The sequence below is a fragment of the Galeopterus variegatus genome, unplaced genomic scaffold (genome assembly GCF_000696425.1).
Source record: "Galeopterus variegatus unplaced genomic scaffold, G_variegatus-3.0.2 Scaffold168, whole genome shotgun sequence".
NCBI lineage: Eukaryota > Metazoa > Chordata > Mammalia > Dermoptera > Cynocephalidae > Galeopterus > Galeopterus variegatus.
This window is the reverse complement of record NW_007726279.1, coordinates 717,843-744,246: the sequence shown is the minus strand read 5'-3', so window position 1 is coordinate 744,246 and position 26,404 is coordinate 717,843. Positions and strand designations below refer to the sequence as shown.

The 26,404-nt window shown below is 37.1% G+C and overlaps 1 protein-coding gene across 3 annotated transcripts in view; it reads left to right on the top strand.

Annotated features, from left to right (window-relative positions):
- BTBD7 (BTB (POZ) domain containing 7) overlaps positions 1–26,404 on the top strand; it is a 93,837-nt gene that overhangs the window by 31,042 nt on the left and 36,391 nt on the right. Inside the window, exons 2-4 of one of the 3 annotated variants that reach the window (XM_008594945.1) lie at positions 8,596–8,783; positions 9,582–10,661; positions 15,996–17,056. The exons of 1 other annotated variant lie outside the window; for it this stretch is intronic. In XM_008594945.1, coding sequence (XP_008593167.1) covers positions 8,702–8,783; positions 9,582–10,661; positions 15,996–16,072 — 1,239 coding nt within the window. In that variant the 5' untranslated portion in view covers positions 8,596–8,701 and the 3' untranslated portion in view covers positions 16,073–17,056. Of the gene's footprint in view, positions 1–8,595; positions 8,784–9,581; positions 10,662–15,995; positions 17,057–26,404 lie in introns of those variants that run through there. One more of the 3 variants, XM_008594937.1, reaches the window with a different exon arrangement.

The following is a 26,404-nucleotide window of genomic DNA, read 5'->3' as shown; positions in this document are numbered from 1 at the left end:
TCCACCCTCTGCTTATGGGCTCTTTTAACTAGCTTTTGGGGAAAACTTTTCCTAATTCTTTTAGAGCTCCCTTTTGGGGGATATAGCTGCTAGGAGAAGGCAGCAAAGGCCTTGGTGTTGGAGATGGCTGGGCCGAGGCAGCTCCTGCACTAACTGCTGTAGGCATCTATCCCAGACTGCCCCGTCAGGTTTGTTATCTCTGCCAAAGACTCAGATAAGGGAGATGAGCAAGGCCCACAGGCCAAGAGTCAGGCTTCCTTCTGGGTTCAGCCTTTTTAAACCTCTATTCCAATTTTTCACATGTTACTTCAGGAGGATCTTATTCTGAGGTTGTAGGTCAGGATGAAACATTTTGAGTGTGAGCTCTGAGGTAAAGGTGGCAGAGTGTGAAATGTCTGTTCATGTCTTCACAGTGCAGCCACATAGATCTTTTACTCACCCTTCCCAGGAATTGGTCCCAGCTTTAAATGTCTAGAAGCTGAATTTCTCAGAAATACCTCCATGTCTTTAAGATGTATTTCATCCAGGCCAGGTCATACCTGGCACAAGCCTAGACCCATCAAAAGACAGCATTTCTCTGGGCCAGCCCGGTGGCGCACTGGATAGTGCGCCGCTTGGGAAGCGCGGCGGCGCTCCCATCCGAGGGTTCGGATCCCACATACAGACCGGCTCCCGCTCACTGGCTGAGCGAGGCGCGGGAGCAGCACTGGGGCTTGCGATCCCGTTGCCGGTCCCCGGTCCGGTACGGGGGCAACACTGAGGGTTGCGATCCGTTGCCGGACACGGAAAAAAGACAGACAAAAGACAAAAAAAAAAAAAAAAGACAGCATTTCTCTTGTGATGAGTTACTGCTTCTGCTCCCCAGAAGCAGTCCATATTATCTTATTTAACTCTTAAAACAGCCTTGTAAAGTAGTTGGTATTGTGTGCTATTTTAGAGATAAGGAAAGCCAGGTCCTTACTAACACTTTCCTGGACTGTAGCAAGAATCCTGTAATAAGTATTCCTGTATGAGTGTCTTCTGTCTTCAAGCCATCAGTAGTCTTTCTAAAACACAAATATAATGGTGCTTCTCCCTACTATTCTATGCTTTCCTCCAGTATTTACCCTGTTGTGTTTTGAATAAAGGCCCTACACCTTAGTATGGCATTGAGGCTTATTAATCTAACTCTTACCCGTACTCACTACATATGTACACCTTAAGCCTTAGACACATTATTTATTGACACTCATGTTAATAGCTAACACTAACTCAAATATTGTGTGCCTACTTTGTATTCTGTGGTGGATGGTAAGTATTCTAAGATGAATAAGCAGAGTACCTACCCTTGGGAAACTTACAGTTTGGTGAAAATGTAAGTAATTATGCTACAATATTAGTAGATAATAGATGTATATTATAGGTTTATGAGAACTGGGAGTGGGACACTGACTGGGACAGGAGTTATTCCTATTTATGTATCCTGTTTCTTCTACTTTGAATGACATTTTCTGTTTTACCTGATACACGGCTATTGATTCTTGAAGCCAGATGGTAGATGGGTGGGTGGATGGATGGATGGATGGTCAAACATAAAAAGGTGTCATCCTGCCATCAAGGAACATTTAATCTACCTGTAAATATTCAGAAAGACACTTTCCTTTTGCTTTGATTTTATAAGCTTTCCTCTCAGTTAAGTCATTTTTTGCTTTATGTGAGAGATCCTTTTAAGCACCAAAAGTAATACTGTCAGGTATAGTCACTTCCCATTTCTAGAATGGAACTATATTTGTCTGCTCTGGACATTTTTCCTTAAAACATTTAGGAGAAAAAAAATAGGCAAAGATAAGATTACTCGTAGATATAAGAATCTGAATGCCAAGCCTGCCTCCGCAATTTACCAGCTCTGAAACTTGGGTAAGTACCCAAGCCTTCCATATCTCATTTTCCTAACCAGTCTCTCCTTGTGTAAAGTGGGGATAAGAGACCTACACCTCATGTTATTGAGAAAATTAAAGGCAATAATTCATGTAAATTGCTAAAGAATGGCTGACTCTTAGTACTCAGTAACTGATGGTATTATAATTATTCTTTTAATCCTAATATACATGTATCTCCTCAGTCTTTTTTGTCTATAAGAAGCTGATGATAAACATTTACATTCTAGCTGTAGTCTTTATACATCATATTTAAGCATTTAAATGTAAGCCAGGACAATTTTGTTAATTCCTGAATCTGGATGATGAAGGCTTAGGACCTCAATTTGTATGTTTTTGAAATTTTTCATGTTACAATTTAAAATCAGAAATGTGTAAATATTTCAGTACAGTACAAATATTGTTGTAAACATAGAAATTGGGGCCGGCCCGGTGGTGCACTGCTACAGTGCGCCGCTTGGGAAGCGCGGCGGTGCTCCCGCCGAGGGTTCGGATCCCACATGCAGACCGGCCGCTCACTGGCTGAGCGAGGAGCGGGGGCAACACCGAGGGTTGCGATCCTGTTGCCGGTCCCGGTCCGGTACGGGAGCGACACTGAGGGTTGCTATCCGTTGCCGGGCACGAAAAAAAGACAAAAAGACAAAAAAATTTAAAAAAATAAAAAAAATAAAAATAAAAAACATAGAAATTGGTTAAAGTATGCTGCATCATTTCTATCAACTATTATAATTTTACAAAATACTGTTTTGTTTCATTTGTTGAAATATTTGTATATATTTTAGTAAAGATTGATACAATAAAACACTCCTATACTGGAAAGCTTTGCCTGTCTAAATTTTTTTCAAATGAGTTCCCTAATGCTTGAATATAAATAATAATTTATCTATTTTACTTTTTCTGGAAAATAGATTTCCTTAGATAAGTGACTGGTTCTTAGCCATAAAGCTTCAAAAATGTATGTTTTTTGATGACAGTGTTTATAATTAATTTTTAATTTTTTAATTGTGATAAAATACACATGACATAAAATTTACCGTCTTAACCGTTTTTAATACTACAATTCAGTAGTATTTTTATGTTGTGCAACCATCACCACCATTCATCTCCAGAGCCCTTTTTATCTTGTAAAACTGAAACTCTGTACCCATTAAAAAATAACTCCCCCATTTTCTCTCCCCCCAACCCCTAGCAACCACCATTCTTTCTGTCTCTATGAATTTCACTACTCTAGGTACCTCATATAAGTGGAATCATACAATATTTGTCTTTTTATGACTGCCTTATTTCACTTAGCATAATGCCTTCAAGCTTTGTCCAAGTTGTAGTGTAGTCAGAATCTCCTTCCTTTTTAAGACTGAATAATATGCCATTGTATGTATACACCACATTTTGTTTATCCATTCATCTGTTGCTGAATACTTGGGTTGCTTCTGTGTTTTAGCTACTGTGCATAATGCTGCTATGAACATGGATGTATGAAAATCTCTTCAATACCTTGCTTTCAGTTCTTTTGGGTATATACTCGGAAGTAGAATTGCTGGATCATATAGTAAATCTATTTTTAATGTTTAGGAGCGGCAATACTGTTTTCCACAGCACAGTATCATTTTACATTCTAACCACTGTGTACAATGGTTCCAATTTCCCCAATCCTCACCAATACCTACTTTCTGTTTTTTTGTTTTGATAGTAAGCCAACCTAATGGGTGTGAGATGATATCTCATTGTGGTTTTGATTTGTATTTCCTTAACAATTAGTGATGTTGAGCATCTTTTCGTGTATTTATTTGGCCATTTGTAGATCTTTGGAGAAATACCCATTCAATTCTTGCTCATTTTTTGAATCAAGTTATTTTTTTGTGGAGTTTTAGTAGTTGTTTATATATTCTGGATATTAATCCCTTATCAGATAGATGATTTGCAAATATTTTCTCCCGTTCCACAGGTTTATAATTCATTTTAAAAAACAAGGTTAACCAAAATAAGCTTGAGGGCCTTTACCAGCTCCATGATTCTGACTTTCCTGCCTTAATACATATGTTTAATGGAACATAATTTGGCCTTTCATTAATAAGTTACTGCTATCGTAGATATTGTTGTTCTGTGCCATTGAAATTTTTAAGGTTTTTAATGCTGGGTGGAGGTTGTCTGCCTCTATATTAGATCGCTCCAGAGAGACGTTAACCTAGTTGCTGCTTTCTAAACTCCCTTTTTGTCATCTTTTTGAAGAACCTTGAAGCAGCAAGGGTTTATTGTTGACTCAGCTTCTGTTTTCTGTTCAGTCTCTTTTTGTCTTGTTGTTCTTGAAATGTATCCAAGGATAGAACTGAAGGTTTATAAAGAAACAGTAATTCTCGGCCTTTTGCTTAATATCTGTGTGACCTTGGGCAAGTTACTAACCTCTCAGTCTCATTAGTTAAAAAAGTTATCAGGAGAATTAAATGAGTTAATACATGTGAAATCTCTAAGAACACAGTATGATATATAGTAAACCCTCAATAAGTGTTAGGTAACATGCTTGGGGTTTTAGAATGGTATAGGAAGTCATTTCATCTTAGGTTTTTGAGTTTTCTTTCTTTTAAAACGTTTTATTTCTGGCTGGTCTGGAAATGTAAGATTTGTCTATAAACTTTGCCTGGTCAGACCTGGCCTACATGTGTTTTGGGGTCACATCTGGTTTGTACCCCTTTTCACTCTCAAACATCCTAGTTTAAATGACACGTTATATGGTCACCTTAGATTCAACAAGAGTGAAGTATTACTGTAGTTTTGCATTTCTCTTTCATTATGAATTGTTTTTCATATTCACATTTCTCCCATATTCCTATCCTACTATCCCTATTAATCAGACTAAGGAGAAAACAAAGTCCAGGTGCCTTTTTTTCTCTGTAGACTAAATTCAATGTGGAAATAAGTCCCTTCCCCATCCTCATTTCCTAAATCTATAAGTCATACAGCTTCACCGAATTTTAGAAACTTGTTTCAGCTTCTTTATTTTACAAATGCGGAAACGGAGGCCTATAGAAGTTGAGTGTGACTTGTACCACAGTAAATTAGTGACAGAGAGAGAACTCAATCCCACATATCTTAACTCCCACTGTTCTCTCTACAGCATAAAGCAGTAAAAAGTGATTTTATGGCAAAGATCAGCATTTCGCAGAGTGTGTTATACAAGTTCACTCCTTTAATGCTCTGTGGGACAGCAGGGCTCCTTTCGATTATGCTGAATACTTTGTCTTCACGATGCACCTTAGCACTTCAAAGGTGCTAAAAGAATCCTACAGTAAAGAAATCTATGTGGCTTTGTTTAATCCTGCATTTGCCAAACTTTGGGAAAACACTTTTGAAAACGCTGGCCTAGGGTTTTTGGTTTTGGTTGGGGGTGGGTGGTGGAGAGTAGGAGTTGACTTTTGCTTTTTAAAAATTTTTTTGTAGATTTGATTATTTTCTCTATTGCAGTCAACACGATTTTTCCCTTCAGTTGGGTCTACTGCCATCACAGAAGCTTATTTTAAGACAATCATATCATCTGATTAGGATTAGTCATGTTGACTATTAACAGAGGGAGCTCCCCAGAATGGTGATTCTAGGAAAAGGATTCATCATCCCTTTAGGGCCATTTGCAGCCTCTGGGCCTCTCCCAGTCGTATAGGCCCTCTCTTTCCTTTCCTGTCACATTATCCAAAGATTGGATATCATCCTGTTGTCTGTAGGAGACAGACCAGGCTTCCCTGGAAAGAAAACATCCCTGGAGAGATTAGACTATGACTAATTCTCATTTCCAGCATCCAAAAGCAGTGAATTAGATTAAGAAATAAATGACATAATACTGTGCTCCATTTGGCACAGGGTTTTGGTTACCTGAGAAGCAATTTCCTGAGAATTTTGAGAAGAAAAATGGCTTTAGTACTGGAACTGTACAATCAGGGTTACCTCAAGGATTTGGAACTGTTGGACACAGAGTGGACTAAAAGGTTATATCTGATCCAGGAAATCACCCCTCCCCATTTCTTTCCAAGACTTGTTGATTTTAGTATTAAGGCTCCAGTTGGAGATATGAATTTCACCCAAATCAGTTCATCCTGAAGGAGGTTCCCATTGACTAGGAGCTACCGGGAAGAGATTGTGTCCCTAAATCCCAAAGACACTTTATTTCAAGCCACCTCTCCAGAGTGAAACCCCAGCTGTCCCTGCTCATTATAGTGGTAAATGGCCAAACATCCTTAGCTCAACCTGTGACTTACCTAGTGCTTGCCATGTGTTCTTGATTCTCCAGCAGGGTTATTGATGTTTTATAATCTTGTGTGGTTGTTTTAGAATGTCTAATTGTGCTTATCATAAAATTGAGCTTTTTTAAAAAATGCGTTTTTGATATGTTTAAATCTCAAGCAGACAAATGTAATAGTGTCTTGAGTTAAAGCTTATCTTTTTAAGTTGTTTTTCCTTCTCATTTTGGTAAAGACTTTTTACTCTGTATAATGTTTTTATTCTGGATTTTTTATCATTCAGACGTTTTTGAGAAAGGATTGTCTGTGCTGTTTTTTGTTTTAAATGTGAATCTTTAGTGAGTGAGATTAGTATTTCACCTGTAAATGAGGCCACAAATTTGGCTTCCAGGACTCTGTTTCTTTGAAAGAACTACTAAAAATGTCTGATAGAATCTTGAAGCTTCTGTGGAACTTAGCTTGAAAACCAAGATTTGTTAGACTTATTAAGTTTGAACTAAAAATAATTCAGGCACTTTAGTTCCTGTTTTACAAAAATTGACAACATTCCAAATGAATTACCAAAAAAAAAGCAGCTTTTTCTACATTTTTAGTATTCAGGAATCCAACTGTGAATGGCTATAAGCATCAAACTTTTATAAAGGTTGATTGCTTACTCATCTATTCTAAAATGGACTTTGCTAGACAAATTAATTTTTTGACCATTTTATGTTTACAAAATAGTAAACCTTTAGATTCCTTGTTGTGTAATTGTGTAATTCTTATGGATGCACTATCATGTCTCTGGCTGCCCAAAGCCCTTCACACTTTGAGTAGTATGCACTGGTGTGAACTCTAAATGGTAGGGAGGTAAGTTTCACATAGGAAATTTGCTTATGTAAGTATAAGTATATAGTAGTTACTGCTACTTTGCATAATATCTATATCTAGTTAGTAAAAAGTTGTCCCAGTTTTATCCTGAATGCTGTAAGTATATGTACTTACATGCTTAGATAAATAAATTTTCATATATATATAAAAGATTGGAAGATACACAAAGGTTAACTGGATTTTCTTAAGCATGAATTCCTAAGGTTATGCTGTATCAGTAACAAAAATGAAAATAAATTCCAGGAACCTTGACACAGTTCTGTTTTCCAGCAGGTTTTTTTTTTCTTTTTTCTTTTTTTAATAATTTGTGTGTATGTGTTTTTAACTCTATTTGTTAAAACACTTTATCCATCATTATGAGGCTAGATTAACTGCCTACTGATTGGTTTCCTAACAATTCCAATAATAGATTTTAAATTGAGTCTTCTTAAACCCTTATCCCTTTTAGTTAGATAAATTTTATATATCCAGATGGTATAAAGATTTAAAAGTATTCCTATTAACCCTGTTCTCTCTTAGAGTTTCTTCTCTTTGTACATATATCACCTGCTGGCAGCTCTGAGAATTAAGGTTCAGTAGTTTGGAGTTCAGTCTATAATTGTTAAAATAATCTCTTATTGCTACTGCCCTGACCATGTTGAGTATATCAGGTAATAGAAAGCAGTATTTTTATTTTAGGGCTTTATGGGGAGGATAGATAAAAATGTCTGTTTCTCCTTTTATGTCTTACAATATATATATATATTTTTTTGTCTTTTTGTCTTTTTCCGTGTCTGGCAACGGATCGCAACCCTCAGTGTTGCCCCCGTACCGGACCGGGGACCGGCAACGGGATTGCAACCCTCGGCGTTGCCCCCGCGCCTCGCTCAGCCAGTGAGCGGGAACCGGTCTGCATGTGGGATCTGAACCCTCGGGCGGGAGCGCCGCCGCACCTCCCAAGCGGCGCACCTATTCAGTGCGCCACCGGGCCGGCCCGTCTTACAATATTTATAATAAATTCTCTCAAAATTACTATGGAACAGGTAGTCTAAAGATATTTAGTTTTAATTGTCCACCTTTAATTCCCACTGTTTCAGCAAAATGTCCAGTTACACAGATTAAAGATCAGTTTAAGCAATTTTATCTTAAAGCAGAAAAACAACAAACCAGTCACTTATGTATCGGCTCTTTGTATGTGTAGTACTGGTACAACTTCTGAAGTGTTTATAATTTGCCTAGAATGTTACGTTATAATGATTGGTGGTTGCCTGTAAGGATTTTAAAAAATTGAAACATTCCTTTTTAGTCCAAATACTTTTCTCTGTGTTTTGAAATGTTCTTCCTGTAACTATATATTTTGTCTGATATGTTACTTTTTACTGTCTTAGAAGTATATAGTTGGTATATTTTGTGTATCAAAATTGCAGCTAACAGGTTCATAATTCAAGCTTTAAAGATTTGTTTACATTTTCTGAAAATTTTACATGTGAGTTTGACAGCATGTCATTTGCAAATGAAAGCACTTTTCAGTAGCTTGCTTTTTTTATGTGTGGTTTGAGATACATTTGAAAAAATGAATGAAATTATTTTTGTTTCATACCAAGAAATGGATGAAAAGAGGCTGCTGGATCCAGGGTTGAAGGTTCATAAAGGCCTCTGGGATTATTCTCTGAAGAACCAGCAGATGGAATGCCTGAGTGACTGAAGAAAATGGGTGCTAATGCATCTAACTATCCTCATTCATGTTCCCCGAGGGTAGGGGGGAATTCACAGGCCCAACAGACTTTCATAGGTAACTTTCAGTTTTTCTAACTTCATTTCTTTTGTGATTGTCAATAGAATTGTGTTTTTGGTGGTCTTTGTGGATGAAAAGAGAGTTGATCTGTGGAACAGTTATTATAGATAATAATTCTGCAGTATCTAGATATTTTCCCTAACAAATATAAATCTGGCTTGTATGATTTTTTTTCTAAACAAATTGATTATAAAAAGATACTTCAAAAAGTTCATGTAAAAATGGAATTAAAAGATAATACAAATCTTTCCATGAACCTTTGAAGACCCCTCATAGCTCAATTGATCATTTCTTTGGTTGTCTTCACCATAATTGCCAGTTACCCTAGGTACACTAGGCAAACTAGCAATCTCCTTTGATGTGAAAATAGTGAAATACATGTTTCTCGTGTCCTGGTCCATTTATTTTGCCCATACAAATGCAGCCTTGGTAGAGTTAGGAAGAAAAAGAAACATTTCACAATTATGTATAAGTAATATTCTTAATTTACAAATCTGCCTACGTCTCATTTCCTACAATTTCATGATTAAGATCTATGATATCTGGTCCTTAACAGCCAGAGAAGCAAAGGCATCTTTTAAAATTTAAACTAATTTGCTCTGTTTCTCTCTATTTCTTATTTAATATAAAAATTAGTTATTTGACCTTTTCTTCTTCCTTTATGAAAACAGAAGTCAGTTTTGAGTGGCTCAGGAATGCCTATTTTAAAAATTTTTTAGCATGAAAAATGTTAATGTTGAAAATGAATGTTAAGGAAAAAGAAACAAATTTTCATTTGTTTAATTTTCTCCTTAGGGACATCATCCTATTCTCAGCAAGGCTATGGTTGTGAATCAAAATTGTATAGCCTTGACCATGGCCATGAGAAACCACAAGACAAAAAAAAGAGAACTTCTGGCCTTGCCACCCTCAAAAAGAAGTTTATTAAGCGTCGAAAATCTCATAGGTCTGCCGATCACGCCAAGCAGATGCGAGAACTCCTATCTGGGTGGGATGTTAGAGATGTCAATGCATTAGTGGAGGAATATGAGGGAACTTCAGCCTTAAAGGAGCTTTCTCTACAAGCCAGTTTGGCTAGACCGGAAGCCCGGACATTGCAGAAAGATATGGCCGATCTTTATCAGTACAAGTATTGTACTGATGTAGACTTAATATTTCAAGAAACTTGTTTTCCTGTTCATCGTGCCATTTTGGCAGCAAGGTGTCCATTTTTTAAAACACTGCTTTCTTCCTCACCCGAATATGGGGCAGAGATAATAATGGACATCAATACAGCTGGTATTGATATGCCCATGTTTTCTGCTTTGTTACACTACCTTTATACAGGAGAGTTTGGAATGGAGGACTCAAGGTTTCAAAATGTTGATATCCTTGTTCAGCTTAGTGAAGAATTTGGAACACCAAATTCCCTTGATGTAGATATGCGTGGACTCTTTGATTACATGTGTTATTATGATGTCGTCCTTAGTTTTTCTTCAGACGCTGAACTAGTTGAAGCTTTTGGTGGAAATCAGAACTGTTTAGATGAAGAGCTCAAAGCCCACAAGGCTATTATTTCTGCACGGTCCCCATTTTTTCGAAATTTATTACAAAGGAGGATACGGACTGGTGAAGAAATCACAGACCGAACTTTGAGGACTCCCACAAGAATTATATTAGATGAGTCCATTATACCAAAAAAATATGCAAAAGTGATATTACACTGTATGTATACTGACATGGTGGACCTCTCCGTTTTGCACTGTAGCCCCTCTGTGGGGAGTCTCAGTGAAGTTCAGGCTCTCGTTGCAGGGAAGCCAAACATGACCAGGGCAGAAGAAGCCATGGAACTTTACCACATAGCACTATTCTTGGAATTTAACATGCTTGCACAAGGTATGAAATTCTGATTTTTAATTTTGATTTCTAGAATTATTATATTTGTCTTCCAAATTGAGAACACAACCAATGTCCTTTATGATTTCAGTGTTTGGGATGTGACAGGGTTGGTTTTTTTGAACCTACAATTATGACATCTGAGGTAGATTGAAGATCAGTATTAATGTGTTTGTTTATTTAATATTAAAATGAAGCATTCAATACTAGTGACTTAAGAGCATTAGATGAGACTTGAGGTTCTTTCTTCCCTAATGTAAGATGATAGGTGTGGAAATATATAATTATCCACCTACACCCTGTCTCCACCTGAGCTTTGAACTAGCCCAGTTTCCCAGATTTCAAGGTTAGATTCTCATTTTTACATTCTGTGCCTTGGTGATGCTTAAATGTCTGGAATACAAATAAAAATTCTTTATAAAAATGAAGATAGTTGCATTTGGATACAAATTTATTTGAATCAGACAACTGGGTAGGGCTTTTTATTTAACTTTTAAAGTATTCTGTATTTTATTTTTAGGCTCAACTTGTACATCAGGCAACAGCCAATGGCATGTAAAGCACAGTTAGTGCTAGACTCACGTGCCTTCTTCATTTAATTTAAACTAAAATTTTAAAATTAGGACAGCATGTTTGTGTTTTAGGCAAATGAATACATGAAAATTATATTAAAAGAAGTATGTATCTGTTGGTAAATGTTAGAATCTTAACATTTCAAAACTGGAAAGAGACCTTCTCTGAGAGAGCAAAAGGAGTGTGCTGTATTGACAGAATGTGTATACTTGGCCTTCTGTGGCCATATGTTAAAAGAAAACAAGCTGTATAACATGAGCTTACTTGAGAAATTTAATTTAGCTAATGCGTATTAGCTAAAGGAGTATTAGAATTTGCCCATTAGAAGATATTGTTAATGGTTTGGATAAAATAAATGAATTTAAATAAGGAAAGCTAAGCACATTTTTTTTTCCTTTTTGTCTTTTTTTGTGTCCGGCAATGGATCGCAACCCTCAGTGTCGCGCCCGTACCGGACCGGGACCGGCAACGGAATCGCAACCCTCGGTGTTGCGCCCGCACCTCGCTCAGCCAGTGAGCGGGAACCGGTCTGTATGTGGGATCCGAACCCTCGGCGGGAGCGCCACCACGCTCCCAAGCGGCGCACTGTAGCAGTGCGCCACCGGGCCGGCCCTAAGCACATTTTTTGAAAATAATAATTGAAAGTAATAATGTACTGTGTGGCTAAATGAACCAATTAATAGGGGTTTAGGAAATTAAAAAATAAAATAAAAGCCCCAGCTAAAAAAACAGTGTCAGAAATAAAATGGAAAGAGTTACACAGAAGAAGGCATTGATAAACACTAGTAAAAATTGTTGAGATTCCTTTTATGTAGTCTTTTAAAATCTTATTTTACCATTATCTTTTTAGTAATAGACTAGTTTTATTACCACAACCAAAATGTCATTAAAATATTTTCTTTTTGTTTAAAATAAGAACCATTATATTAATAACAGTAGACTATTTAGATGCCAGATTATGTGAAAAATGTTATCACAAATAACCAGGCAGCTTGACCTACCATTCATTTATTCTGTAAAACGAAATTTGTCAGAAAATGCTTCTACAGAAAAATTTGAAACTTACAACATCACCAAAAAGGTATAATACTCTCTATTTTCTCAAATTGTTTTATAATTTTTGATGTATTTAAATAATTAGAAACCAAAGTGTATTGTGTATGCTTTCCTGTTTTAAAAAATGAGAAAGAATTCCTTAATTTAGTATTTTTTTTTTTTAAGTTTTGAATGAAAAGTAAAATTGTGAGCCAGCTCTTGGATCTTTGGTGATACTTGATTACTTATCTAGAGTTCTTTTATGTTAATTGAGTTAAATTCTTTTGTCATTTAGCTAGAAATTGTATTTTATTCTGTACCTTTAAAAATATAAAACAACACTCCTTGCATTACCTTTATCTGGTTACTTAAAACACAGCAACAGTATACAAATATTCCCCTAAATTTGGGTGTACATGCTCTTCTGTTTCCTTTCGTTATTCAACATATAGTTTGGGTTATTGGTGTTTTTTGCGTGTGTGTGCTCCATGTGAGGCATATCTTTCCCTCGTACCCATAATGATATTCATAATAGTGTTTATAACAGACCATAACTTTAACATAATTTTTACCTCATTTCAATGGGAGGGAGAATATTTAATCATTTGGGGGGGGATTTTATACTATAAAGCTTAAAAGCCCAGTTTCTGGAACCAGACAGACTGGGTTTGAATCCATCTCTACCATGTCTTAACTTGTTTGACTTTAAACAAGTCACATAACCTCTCTAAGCCCCTGTTTTCTCACTTGTAAAATAAGAATAGTAATCCTGTAAGGTAGGATAATGAGGATTAAAGGAAATAATAAGTTAAATGATCTGAGTAGCACCTGGTACATAGTAAGCATTCAGTAAATGTTAGCTGCTAAATGATATCACCACAACATAAATCTTTCTCTACTACATAGTCCATTCTAAAAATAACCTTTTAAGTTTTAAAAATAATTTATCAGTTAAACTTAATACTAAGCATATTTTATAGGTTTTTGCTAGCCAATTATTGATCTTAAGATTTTCTTGTAATTTTATCACTGTAGCGAATTTGTATATACCACTTATCAGACTATTGTTACGTATCTGGCTGTTTCTCACTCTTCTATCAGATTTTCTCAGTAGGAATTCTACAAGCTTATTAAACCTGTAATACACTGAGGCATCTATTGTGTGTAATGAATTAGCATCTCTTTCATGTATCCAGCATAGTACTAGTTACATACCATTTTGGAGAGAATCAAGTAAATAGTCGTTTTTTGTGTTCCATGATTCAAATGAGGACTCTCAGTTAAGAAATGCTGTGAGAGTAGACTGTTGGGCAACCATGAAGGTAAGACCATACTCATATTGTTCTCACCTTCGTCTTATTATGTCCTGGTGCCTGGGATTAAAGGAAACATAACATATGGTAAGCATACAGTAAATGTTTTGAATCAACGACCGTTAACAAATAGTAACCAAAAGAGAGCAGGGGTGGCTATATCAACATCAAATAAAATAGACTTTAAACCAAAAAAGGTTACAAGAGACAATAAAGTTATATTAATAAAAAGTTCAATACAGGAAGAAAATGTAGCAATTATAAACATTTACATGCCTGATGACAGACCATCAAATACATATGGAGCAAAACCTGACCAAATTGAAGGGTGAAATAGACAGTTCTACAATAATAGTTGGAGACTTCAGTACCCTCTCTCAATAATGACTGGAACAATCAGACAGAGGATAAGTAAAGAAATAGTAATAGGTATTGTTCCTTAATAGTATTAAGTAGTAATAAGCCAACTAGTAGATCTAACAGAGGTATGCAGTCACTTTATCAAACAACAACAGAATATACATTCTTTTCAAGTGCACATGGGACATTTCCCAGGATAGACTGTCTGTTAGGCCACAGATTAAGTCTCAGTAGATTATTTAAAATAGGTATCATGCGAAATATCTTTTCCATCCACAACTGGATGAAGTTAGAAATCAATAACAGAGATAAAACAGGGACATTCAAATTTTTGGAAATTAAACAGCACACTGTTAAACAGCCAGTGGATCAAAAAAGACCTCGAAGACATCATGCTACGTGAAATGTCAGTCACAAAAATACAAATGCTGTATAATTCCACTTGTATGAAGTAGAGTAGTCAAAATCATAGGGACAGAAAGTAGAAGCTGGAGGCGGTGGGGAATTATTATTTAATGGATGTAGAGCTTCAGTTTGGCAAAATGAAAAAAGTTATGGAGATGGATGACAGTGTTGGTTGCACAACATCGTGAATGTATGAGGGTGTTTCCAAAAGTTCATGGAAAAAATAGAATTAAAAAGATAACATGAATCTTTCCATGAACTTTTTGAAGTACCCTCATATTTAATACCACTGAATTGTATACTTCAAATGATTAATATGGTAAATTTTGTGTATATTTTACCACAATTTTTAAAATTGAGGAAAAAAAGTTAAAGCCCAGTTGGAAAAGGAGACAAATTCTATCAGGGGAGGCTGAGACCTTGAGACCAGACACTCTTCAACGTAGAAAAGGTGACTTGATAGCGTCAAGAGCACCATAAAAAGAGATATTATAGGCAGAGTGGTTTGGCAGGTGGGTAAAAGAGAGGGTTCTTGGCCTATACAGAGAATGTGTGTTCTTTGGTAGGCAAGGGCAGGCAGTAGGCAATAATGGGCCCAACTTACAGACCTGACATTTTAGGACCAGATTTAACTTCACTTGATTTCCATTTAAACACAGCAGATTGAATATACATTTATTTTTGTTTCCTCCAAAGCTCTTATACTGAGTAAAGGAATAAAATAAGTGTACATTCTCAAGGACAAAGATACCTTAGAAGAAAACAACAGTGGAAAAAAGGATATTGAAATTTTTGGAAATTGGAAAGCAGAGAGAACTGGTTACTGGCAGAGAGGAGAGGCCTGTAACTCTAGAGCCTGTAGAGGGGGCTATTGAGGAGAAGGGAGGCAGTTCACCCCTCAGAACTTTGGGATGGCTGAGGCCAGATGGTACTGAGGACTCTGGAGAAAAGGGATAAGCATGGTGTAGAACTAAAAAGAGAGATTTGATATTAAGTCTGAATACTGAGTGATTAGACCCTTTCCCCCACTCTGGAATCCACCTTTATACCGTATATGGTATTAGAAAGGGACGTGTTTTTGTTTTTCTACGTATAGTGAGCTGAGTATCCTTTATTAGTCTACCCCCCCCATTTTTGTCACCCTTTATTTAAGTTCCCATGTATATACATGGAGTGTATACATGAGCCAGTATTCAGTGTCCTTGTTCCAATGGTCCATTTGTCTATTCTTGCATTAATACCACTTGTACCCAGGTGGCATACCCTGTCCCACCCCCTCAGTTCCCCTCTCCATTACCCCTCCCCCAACCAGACACAAGAAACCTGAGATTTTCTAAAATTTTCTCAATTTTGCAGAGAGATTGAGCTAGAGATATTCCATGTCTGGAATTAGCTACAGAAGAGGGTGGAGGTAAAAAACAAAGTTGAAATCTAGAATTTTGTGAAAACCTACAAACCAGATGGTGAAAATACACACTCCCTTTACCCCTCTCTAGAACCAGCTAGGCAGATGCAAGAGGATATTGACACTTTGGAAGTATTCCAGAAGTATATATACCTATAGATAACTGATGTTTTGAGATTCCACAGTGAAATTATGCTCATGAGTTATACAGTGAAAAAGCCAGCTTGCCTTGCAGTTCTCCAGAGAAGATTGCAGTCAGCAAGCCTGCTTGTGCAGCAGAGCTTTCAAATAGCTGTTTACTGCCACACTCTTACATATGAAAATTCATCCAAGGATCACTGAACATTTGAGGAAAGCTTCCAAATTGAGACAGAGATCAGAACAAAAAGAGCAAAGTGCTGGAAGAAACAGACAATGAAGGGAGTGGAAGAAAACTTCAGTAGAATCAAAATGTCCTTGGATAGAAGAACATTTGATGGAATCAATGAGACAGACATAAGATGCTATAAAAGTAAAAACAGGAGCTCTTGGACATAAGGTAGCAGAAATGAAAAATGTAATAGAAGGATTAAAAGGTAAAGTTGAAGAAATCTAGGAAGTAAACAAATACCAAAGAGATGGACAACAGTGTAGACAAATAAGAAAATGAGAGTATTTATCCAGAAGCTCTAACATCTCCACAAATAGTGGTTTTAGAAATATATACCAGAGAAAAGCTAAGAGAAGACAGTATCTAAGGAGTAATATAAGAAATATTGCCAAAACTAAAGGAATTTTCATATGAAAACCTTCCTTCCTTTTCAGAATGCTAGGGGAAAAGAGACGATTCTAAAATGTTGCAGAGAGGAAAAAATAGGCTCCATACAAAGAAATAGGAATCAGATGGTATTGAACATTTCAATAGCAACAACTGTATACTACAATACAGTGGTGTGGGGCCCTCAGAAGCTGATGGAGAATTATTTTAAGCACAAAATTCTATATTTAACCCAACTGTCAATCAAATGTAAGGCTAAATAGGCATTTTCTAGTCATGCCTCAAAAACCTACCTCCCTTGCATCCCCATTCAGGAAGCTGCCAAACGATGAAGCAAACCAAGAACAAAGAAGAGTGGGATTCAGAAAATGGGGTCCAACACAGGAAAGAAGCAAAGGAAAATCCTATGTACTAGCTGTGCAGTAGGTCTTAGTTGGCATCCCAGTCTAGACTGGACCAGGAGGGTGAAAGAATCCAGGAAGGGAGTGTCTGGGAAGAAATCAGTGTCTTAAATGTTTGAACATTAAATAGCAAATGACTTTGAAAGGTTTTATGACTTTTGGTGCATTTATGAAGAATGAGCCGTAGATTCATAAAAAATGAAGCAAATGGGAAAAGAGGAAGTTATTATTGCCAAGAAAAATTTTAAATTATGTATGAAAGAAAATATAAACTTAGTACACACCCTGGCTCAGCCGTAAGCAGTATTTAGATAGTCATCATAATATGAACACTGAGGGGGCCGGCCCAGTGGCGCACTGGATAGTGCGCCGCTTAGGAGGCGCGGCGGCGCTGCCGCCCGAGGGTTCGGATCCCACATACAGACCGGCTCCCGCTCACTGGCTGAGCGAGGCGTGGGAGCAACACCGAGGTTTGCAATCCCGTTGCCGGTCCCTGGTCCGGTACGGGGGCAACACTGAGGGTTGCGATCCGTTGCCGGACACGGAACAAAAAGACAAAAGACAAAAAAAAAAAAAATATGAACACTGAGTATTTATTTAATAAAAATTGTAATATAGAGAGGTAAATACCAGAAGAAAGAGCTAAAGAATTGAGAGTAGTTGCCTCTGGGGAGCAGGACTGGGAGTGAAAGAGATATAGGGTAGAGCGTTTTGTTTTTAGTGTGTTTTGCTACTACTAAACTTTTAAAATTATGAGCATATACTATGGTTACAAAATTAATTTTTTTTTTTTTTTTTTTTAAAGATGACCAGTAAGGGGATCTTAACCCTTGACTTGGTGTTGTCAGCACCACGCTCACCCAGTGAGCGAACCGGCCATCCCTATGTGGGATCCGAACCCGGGGCCTTGGTGTTATCAGCACCGCACTCTACCGAGTGAGCCACGGGCCGGCCCCAAAATTAATTTTTTAAATATAAAAAAAATACAGTTTCAGTACCCAGAACCAGAGAGATCTAGAGATGGCCATAATTATAAAGAACTGGGGAATTTATCATATTTGTGATGACTGTTAACTAAGTTTACAAAGAGCTCTTACTTTTTTTCATTTGGTCATCCTGGCAACCTGAGTGTAGTGGGACTCAGAGATATTAGTAACTAGCCTTTTCTCTGGCTTGACTCATGCCAGCTCTTCTGAATTTGGAATTTGGGCATGGAGGGAGAACAGAATAATATGAGAACCAGTTTCCACAGATGAGAGTGGGAGTCTGTGGTCCAGTCATAGGAACAAAATAGAAGACTAGTGATTGAAGCCTCAACTTGGAGGAGTCTCAGCAGTGAGCCTGATTTGTTGCTGAACCACTTCGGGTGGGGGTAATGTGGGCCCAGCCAAAAGGTTGAAAAACTGGGGACAGGACCTGAGTAGGTCACCATTCAGACTTTGCTTCAATACACTTAGCCAGAAAACAGAGGTTATACTGTTTCAGCCATTCTTTCCTGAATAGACAGCATTCCTGTATCTGTTGTTTGACTATTTTGGCTGCCCAGCATGAGGACCTTCTTCATAGTTTTGGGGAATTCCTTACTGTGTAGGTTTTTATAGAAGGCAGAGCCCACCTCCCAGCAGAAAAGCCTAAAAGGTCAGGTCCTTGCTTCTTCAGCCTTCATTGTAGTTAGGCCTTTATATCACGTGACCTAGGCTTTTTGAATTGGGAGTTAATGGCACAGAAAAGCAGGGACTATAGAGAATTCTTTCTTGAAGCAGGGTGGGGGCAGCAACATCTAGTGGAAATGGGAAGGCCACAGCAGTGGTACCAGTGATGACATTCACCTTTCTGGGACAGAGCAGAAGCTGTAGTGGCCAGGGTCTTAGGGCAACTCAGGGTCCTCACTGGGCTTTCACGTGCTATGGTCTTGACTGCGGCCTTCCTTTGTCCTTGTTTGTTTGCTGAGCCTGATCTCCAGCTTTCCCAGCAATGCTGTGGACTAACAATATCCTTTCAGATAAAATCCTTTTCTCTTTAAGGCAACTAGAGTTGTTTCCAGTGTAAGAAGCCTGGCTGATAGCAGTACCTATATTTAAAAAGTCTATTGTATAAAATTCCAAAATAGGTGACTAGATTGAAAGACCCTGGAAAGAAGGACCAGGTGTTGGATCACTTTGACTTTTCACAATGACCTTAGTATACACTGGGTAAAAAGCTCTGAAAATACAAGAACACCAGTGAGAATATATTATCAATTTATAATTTTTTGAGGAAAAATCTCTTTAGGAGAACTATAGGTTTTCTCATGAACTTTAACAACTCACGGGCCTACCATCCTTGTCATAAATACTGTTGACTTCAGAACAAAATAGCTCAGAATTAATACCAACATCTACATGCATATTCTAGTGCAGGACATTTTACTGTAGACTTTAAACTGCAGATTTTATTTTTTCATCTTGATCAAAAATGCATTTTTCAATCTTTGGAATATGAAATTCATTTATAACTTTAGTTCCAAAATGGACTCTGAATGCATTTGCCCATATTTTTAGTCATAATGGATGTGATTATATTTTATTGAATTAAAAATCTAACAGAGAAGCAACTGAAAGCAATGACCTAATTTTTTCCCTTAGCAACTTGGTCAGGTTCCAAGAGTGTGTGGCTTGAAACAAATGCAAAATAGCAAAGACTCACTGTCCCCACTCACTCATCCATTTCTCCCTCTTCCCATCCTCTCCATTGTCCCTATGTTGACACTTCCTTCTGTTTCAGTTCAGTTGAGCTGGCAGTTCATTTTGCTTCTGTCTGTAATTGTTTCCTCTTCAGCAAATCAGTCTGAATGTACTTCCTAGAGAATAATGGAGATAAGCCAAAGACCGTTATTAACAGATCAGTAGTAAATGCAGGTTTCAGTTAAATGTACAACATAGACGAAGAATTAATCCCAGTTTCATGTGACTCTGAAGTCATATGTCTCTAATCATAATGAAATTTAGCATTTAAAAACTAATTTTTACTCAGAATTATGAGGAAAGTTCTAAAGTATAATATTTAATTGAGTGTTTTATTTTAAAACTTAAAACCGTTCTCATGTAGACTAAGAACTCTCCACCTCTGATCCTCTGCTCTCACTTTTGTCTGGAGTATCTTTGCCTTTGATCGCTAAATGTCCAAATTCTACCTTAACCTTTAAGACCAATCTCACATGCTACTTCCTTTGTTTTTTTTTTGTTTTTTCCTTTTTGTCTTTTTTCGTGTCCGGCAACGGATCGCAACCCTCAGTGTCGCGCCCGTACCGGACCAGGACCGGCAATGGGATCGCAACCCTCGGTGTTGCACCCGCACCTCGCTCAGCCAGTGAGTGGGAACCGGTCTGTATGTGGGATCTGAACCCTCGGCGGGAGCTGTAGCAGTGCGCCACCGGGCCGGCCCATTCCTTTGTTTTGTCTTAGCTATTCCAGCTTAAAAGTACTTTCTGGGTTGGGCGGTTAGCTCAATTGGTTAGAGCACGATGTTATAGTGCTGGGGTCAAGGGTTCAGATCCCCATACCAGGCAAAACAAAAAACAAAAAAAAGTATTTTCTATGTCCTGAAAACTTCTAAAACACATCTTTTATTTTTCTTAGATTTTTGTATTTTCTAGCTTATTCTGGAATTACCTATGTACCTGTCTCATTTTCTCTATCACTTAGTGTATTATATATGCTCCCTAAAGACATTATTAAAATCTTGATCATCTTCAAATCACTCAAAGAATGTAGCATGGTGCTTTGCTCTTCTTAGACTCTCAGTTATATATTTTGAATTATTTTTAATACCTATGAAAACTGAATATCCTTTTCTTTAAAATAAAAAAAGGGGGGGGTTGTATTAAATGTTTAACCCTAGAAGTTGCAAACAAATTGGAAACACTTAACCCCGATCTAGGAGATAAATATGAAAGTATTATTTATAAAAGTTTAGATATGATCTAAATGGTGTATAATTCTCTACCATTTAACTCATGGTTTTAAGTCACATGTCAAATAAAATTGTCTCATCAGCTGTTACTTGTTGGTCCATTGATAGGAAATAGAATATCAGTTGAATTTAACATATTCTTGAAAGCTAATGAAGGTTCTTCATGTTTTGAAGCCAAAAAGGTTTAATCCAAGGGCAATCTTTCCTTTTATAATTCTTTGATCTAAATTATACATTAGACCAAAGAATTATGTGCCTAAAATTTAATAATACAAATTTATTTACAGTTATGATGAGAATTTCTAATTCATGATAAATTATATAACTCAGAATATTAAAGTAACTTGGAAATTCTTATTCTGAATTAAGCATCTTTTTACCACTTTCCTGTTTGATTTATTAAGGGAAAATAAAATTATAAGGATTTGTTTTTTGTCTATTGAAATTGGAATGTTTACTTACTTTTACTTGTATACTTAAAAGACAGTGAATGTAAATGAATATTATGGCTTGTTATATGACTTTTTAAGTGTGAATCTTTATTAAACACTTTGTAGCCATAGCAAGAAGTGTTATTTCTAAAATATGTACAGTTCATTTGCAGTAATCTGCTCAGTTAGAATGTTTTCTATTTCTTTTTATTTAAAATTATGCAGATTTTGGGCCGGCCCGGTGGCGCACTGGATAGTGCGCCGCTTGGGAAGCGCGGCAGCGCTCCCGCCCGAGGGTTCGGATCCCACATACAGACCGGTTCCCGCTCACTGGCTGAGCGAGGCGCGGGAGCAACACCGAGGGTTGCGATCCCGTTGCCGGTCCCCGGTCCGGTACGGGGGCAACACTGAGGGTTGCGATCCGTTGCCGGACACGGAAAAAAGACAAAAAGGCAAAAAATAAATAAATAAATAAATAAATAAAATAAAATTATGCAGATTTTAATTAGAAGCCTTCTTTCAACAATATGCAAAACCTTTTCTCTGTGATAATGAAATTCCAAGAATGGGTGAAGGGAAAAGGTGAAATAGCAGAAGACTTGTAAATTTCTGGTATCACAGATTGTCTTGAATTGTTGAGATATCTGTTCTTCACTACACCTTGCATTTATCACCATATATATGACTTATATTCTATATAAGGTAGAATAGTTAATTCACATCAATTGGTCAGAAGTTTTGATGTTAGTAGGCCTAAAATAAGACACATAGAGTCATTTTTTTAAATTTTAAGTTAGCATTCATTGAGCATCATTGTTATGCAAGATGCTATACCAAGGGAGAAGAGAATTAAAACAGTTTTTGAATGCCACTGTGTACCTAGTTTCATGACAGGCACTTCATATACATTGTCTCATTTCATCCTCACAACCTTTGAAGCTTGGAGTTTCCCATTTGTGCAGAAAGGTTGAGAAAAATAACAGTGCTCCAATGGTATTTTGTAAATATGAACTTTGAAATTGGATCTGTGTTCCAGTCCTCGCTCTGCCACATACTAGCCATTTAAATTCCGTCTGGGTTCTTCAACTTGAGCTCATTTCCTCTCTTCATAGATGTGCAGGCACCAAGCACTTTACCTGGCTCACAGTTGGGAGGGCCCTAACATATGTTTTAAAAACCGAATTATGTTAGGTCTTCAGTAGAAATTTTCTAAGGGTAAGAATTAGTTTCCTTACACATCATTTGACAACACAGTTTCAAGTTTCCAAAGTCTAAAAAAATTACCTGGCTCATTTTAAACAATAATGCATATATCACATTTAGTGTCAGCACTCATATGACTACAGTTGCAGGAGACATTCAACATTAGATGATAAAACAGCTCATAAAAAATGATCCATAGAGCTTTCTCATGGTGGTGGGCTGTTTGGTTTAAGCTCCCATTCTACTATAGTTTGATTCAGTTATAGTCCCTTTTTCTCTTAGAAATACTAAGAAAAATGGCCGAATTGGCACCTTGTTCTAAAGCCCCAACTTATTTTTATTTTTCTGACTCTACCATAATCAAGTTTTAACTAATGTTCTTACGCCTTCTACTTCCAAGGAGTACAAAAACTAATGGAGTCCAAGATGTAGGTTACTAGTATAAGGAAAACAGGATTGAAGTTGGGCATTAGTGACTGGGGAGGGAAAATGACAGAAGGACCGAAGAACCTCTGCATTGTACAAATATTCTGGCTTTTCAAACTCAGAATTGAGATGGAGAGTTGAAGTTACTGCATTAAAACCAAGCATTGCTCTTTATCTCCTAAAAAAAAAATATCCAGAGGAGAAGAACTCTGAACAGGCACAAGCATTCTGTCTACTTCTGGTTTTGGAAATGGCTGGAAGAAATTTATTCCAAGAATTAAGATAGGTTAGTAGTATATTATTTGGCTGTTATTGTGTGAAGGACACTGTGCTAAGTTCTTTTCCTGGAATACTTCAGTTAATCTTTACAGCTGCTATCATTCTTCCCATTTTAGAGATGAGGAAACAAATGCTTAAATTGTTGCCTCCCCAAGGCTACTTCTGCAGATCAGAAGATGGACTTCAAAACAAGAATTTCCTGAGCACCTGCTCTACATTCAGTAGGCAAGCTTCTTATATACATACTTTGCACTTAGATAGTATGTTTGGTAACATTCATAAATAAACCGTGCCCTGTAACAACTCTCTGCCAAAACTTTAAATTTGAATTAATTCATTTCAAAAGCAGTTCATGCTCATGTTGACAAAAGGAAATGGTATAGAAACACCCATAAAGTATATTTTCACCAACTACCACTCCTCTCCCAAATCCTTACCGGTGACATACTGTGAACAGTTTGATGTGTCTCCTTACAGATCTTTATATATGCATGAATATGTGTGTATGTTTATTTCATGTGCATATCTTGTTCTTTTGTAGTATAAATAGCATCACACTGTACATGTTACTCTTTGTCTTGCTTTTTTCATGCTTAAACTTTGGAAAAATTTTTATGTCAGTATACATGGAGTTACTTTATTTTTAATAACTGCATGTTTTTTAAGTTACTTTCTAAAAATGCAAGTAATAGATGTTCTACTTGTCACATATTCAGGTAATACAAATAATACAAAAGGTGTTTAAGAACACTTGCAGTCTCACTCCCCAGTGGTAACTACTGTTTTTAAAAAATGCCTTTTTATAAATATCTCTGAAGGATTGAATCTGTTTGGAGTATATTTATGGAACTACTAAAACATTCAGTGAATATAAACTGGCCAGAAATTGCTTGGGCTTCAACCATTTTTTCATATATTTTGGTGGGGGAAAAAAAAGTCTTTTATAAATTAACACGGGCTAGCCTCACTATTAAATATGTCTCCATAAAGGGAATGTCTTTGGTATATTAAAAGACTTTGAGCTCTGTTGTGGTTCTTTAGAAGAAAACATTTTTATACATAAATACATGCCATACTTAATATTGACATGTTTGTAAAACTTCTGATAAATGTTTTACATGTCATGGCATTTGAAGGTGAAATAGCTACACATCTAAAAGTAGTGCCAGAAAACTGAAAATATATTTGCACACTTAAGTCTTTGTTTCTGGGCCGGCCCGGTGGCGCACTGGAGAGTGCGCCACTTGGGAGTGCAGCGGCGCTCCCGCCAAGGGTTCGGATCCCATGTGGAGACCGGTTCCCGCTCACTGGCTGAGCGCAGTGCGGGCGCAACACCGAGGGTTGCGATCCCGTTGCCGGGTCCCCAGTACGGGCGCAACACCGAGGGTTGCAATCCCGTTGCCGGGTCCCCGGTATGGGCGCGACACCGAGGGTTGCGATCCCGTTACCGGTCAGTAAAAAAGACAAAAAGGAAAAAAAAAAGTCTTTGTTTCTAACCATATTCTTGTTCAACCATAATAGAGTTAGGCCTCTTCCAAAGTGGTTTGGTTTTAATATTAGGTTTCCACTGTCAGTGTTCCTTCCGAATTGAAGTTTGCATTAAAGAACGATGCTGAATTTTGAAACTGTCATTCACTAAAATAATTCTAGAAAATACATGGGCATCATATTGTTTTTCTAAATCTGTTAGCATCTAAGCATGTATCTAGTTATGAGAGGTTCAGAAATTTTTCTAAACTGTGTGATTAAATAGTTTGTTAATCTTTGTTTATTCCTCATCTTAAATTATAGTTGATAGTTTTTTATTTATTGTAAACAATAAAAATATTAAGTATCTAAAGTCTTCAGTGGTGTGAACACCACTCCTAAACTACATTTTGATGTCAATTTTTTAGAAGTACTGGATTAAATAGAAGTAGATTGATACAGTGTTGTAAATCTGAACATCGTAATAGGTCTGCTGGCTGATTATTCAAGCAAATAAAAGAAAAAATAAGGCATTATTTGGGTGAAAAAGATATATCCTGTCAATTCAAATAGGCCCCTTGGTATAGAATTAGCAGTTTGACTCCTACACTTCATTTTGCAAACACTTTTTGAGCTCTTACTGTATGCCAGGCCCTGAAATTAAAGTAATGAATACAATAGTTCAGTGGTGAGCACCGATAGACAGTTACAATGTAAGTGCCCTCATAGAGCAAAGCACTAGATGCTGGGGCTGTGAGCACACAAAGGAGAAAGGTGTGGGGAGTGGAGGTGGGGAGACGTTATCAAGAACACCACAGAGAAGTGAGACCTGGAGAATGAAGGAGGAGTTAAATAAAGATTGGAGGTAAAAGGAAACATATCAGGCAGAAGGAACTGCAGGTACAAAGGCCTAGAGATAAGTGAAAGCAACACCCTTCTAGAGGAGGATGGGGTTGCAAAGATAAGAGAGGTATGGCAAGAAGTGAGGCTACAGAGGCAAGCAGGGCTATGTAATAAAGAACTTTGTGTACCACGCTGAGACAGTGGGCTCTACCCTGACTGTAGCAAGTCCTGCAGCCTGTTTACATCTGCATTTTCTGAAAGCTCTTTTTGTCTGCAGCATGCAGAGACCATAAGAAATGTTGTAGAAATAATGGGGTTTTCTAACATACATACATTCTGTAAGCAGATAAAATCTATAAGTTATAGAACAAAATTACTAATTTTTATTTTATTTATTTATTTATTTTTGTCCTTTTTTGAGACCAGCCGCACCATGCTCAGCCAGTGAGCGCTCTCCCAGTGCCGCACTCACCCAAGTGCGCCACGGGCTTGGCCCACAAAATTACTAATTTTTAAAAAGTTTTGTACTGTATTCATTTTTCAGGAGAATTTATTGAGCACCTGTTCTTTGTTAGGCACTGTGCTAAGCATTTTACTCACATTATCCAGGTATTGCCTCCATTTAAAGATAAACTGAAGCTTGAAAATATTGTAAACTTACCCAGGGTTACAGCTAGGAAGTGTTAAGCCCAAGATCTGAATCCTGGTCCTTCTGACTCCAGAGCTACTCTTTCCTATTTGGGAGAAGAGGGAATATGATCTCTGAGAAGAAATCATTTGTGAGGTGCATTGTTTTAAAGGGAACATGTGATCATATGTAAAAGGCAAACCAACCAGTAGATATCAGAAAGTTTTCTTTTTTTTTTTTTTTTTTTTTTTTTTTTTTTTTTTTTT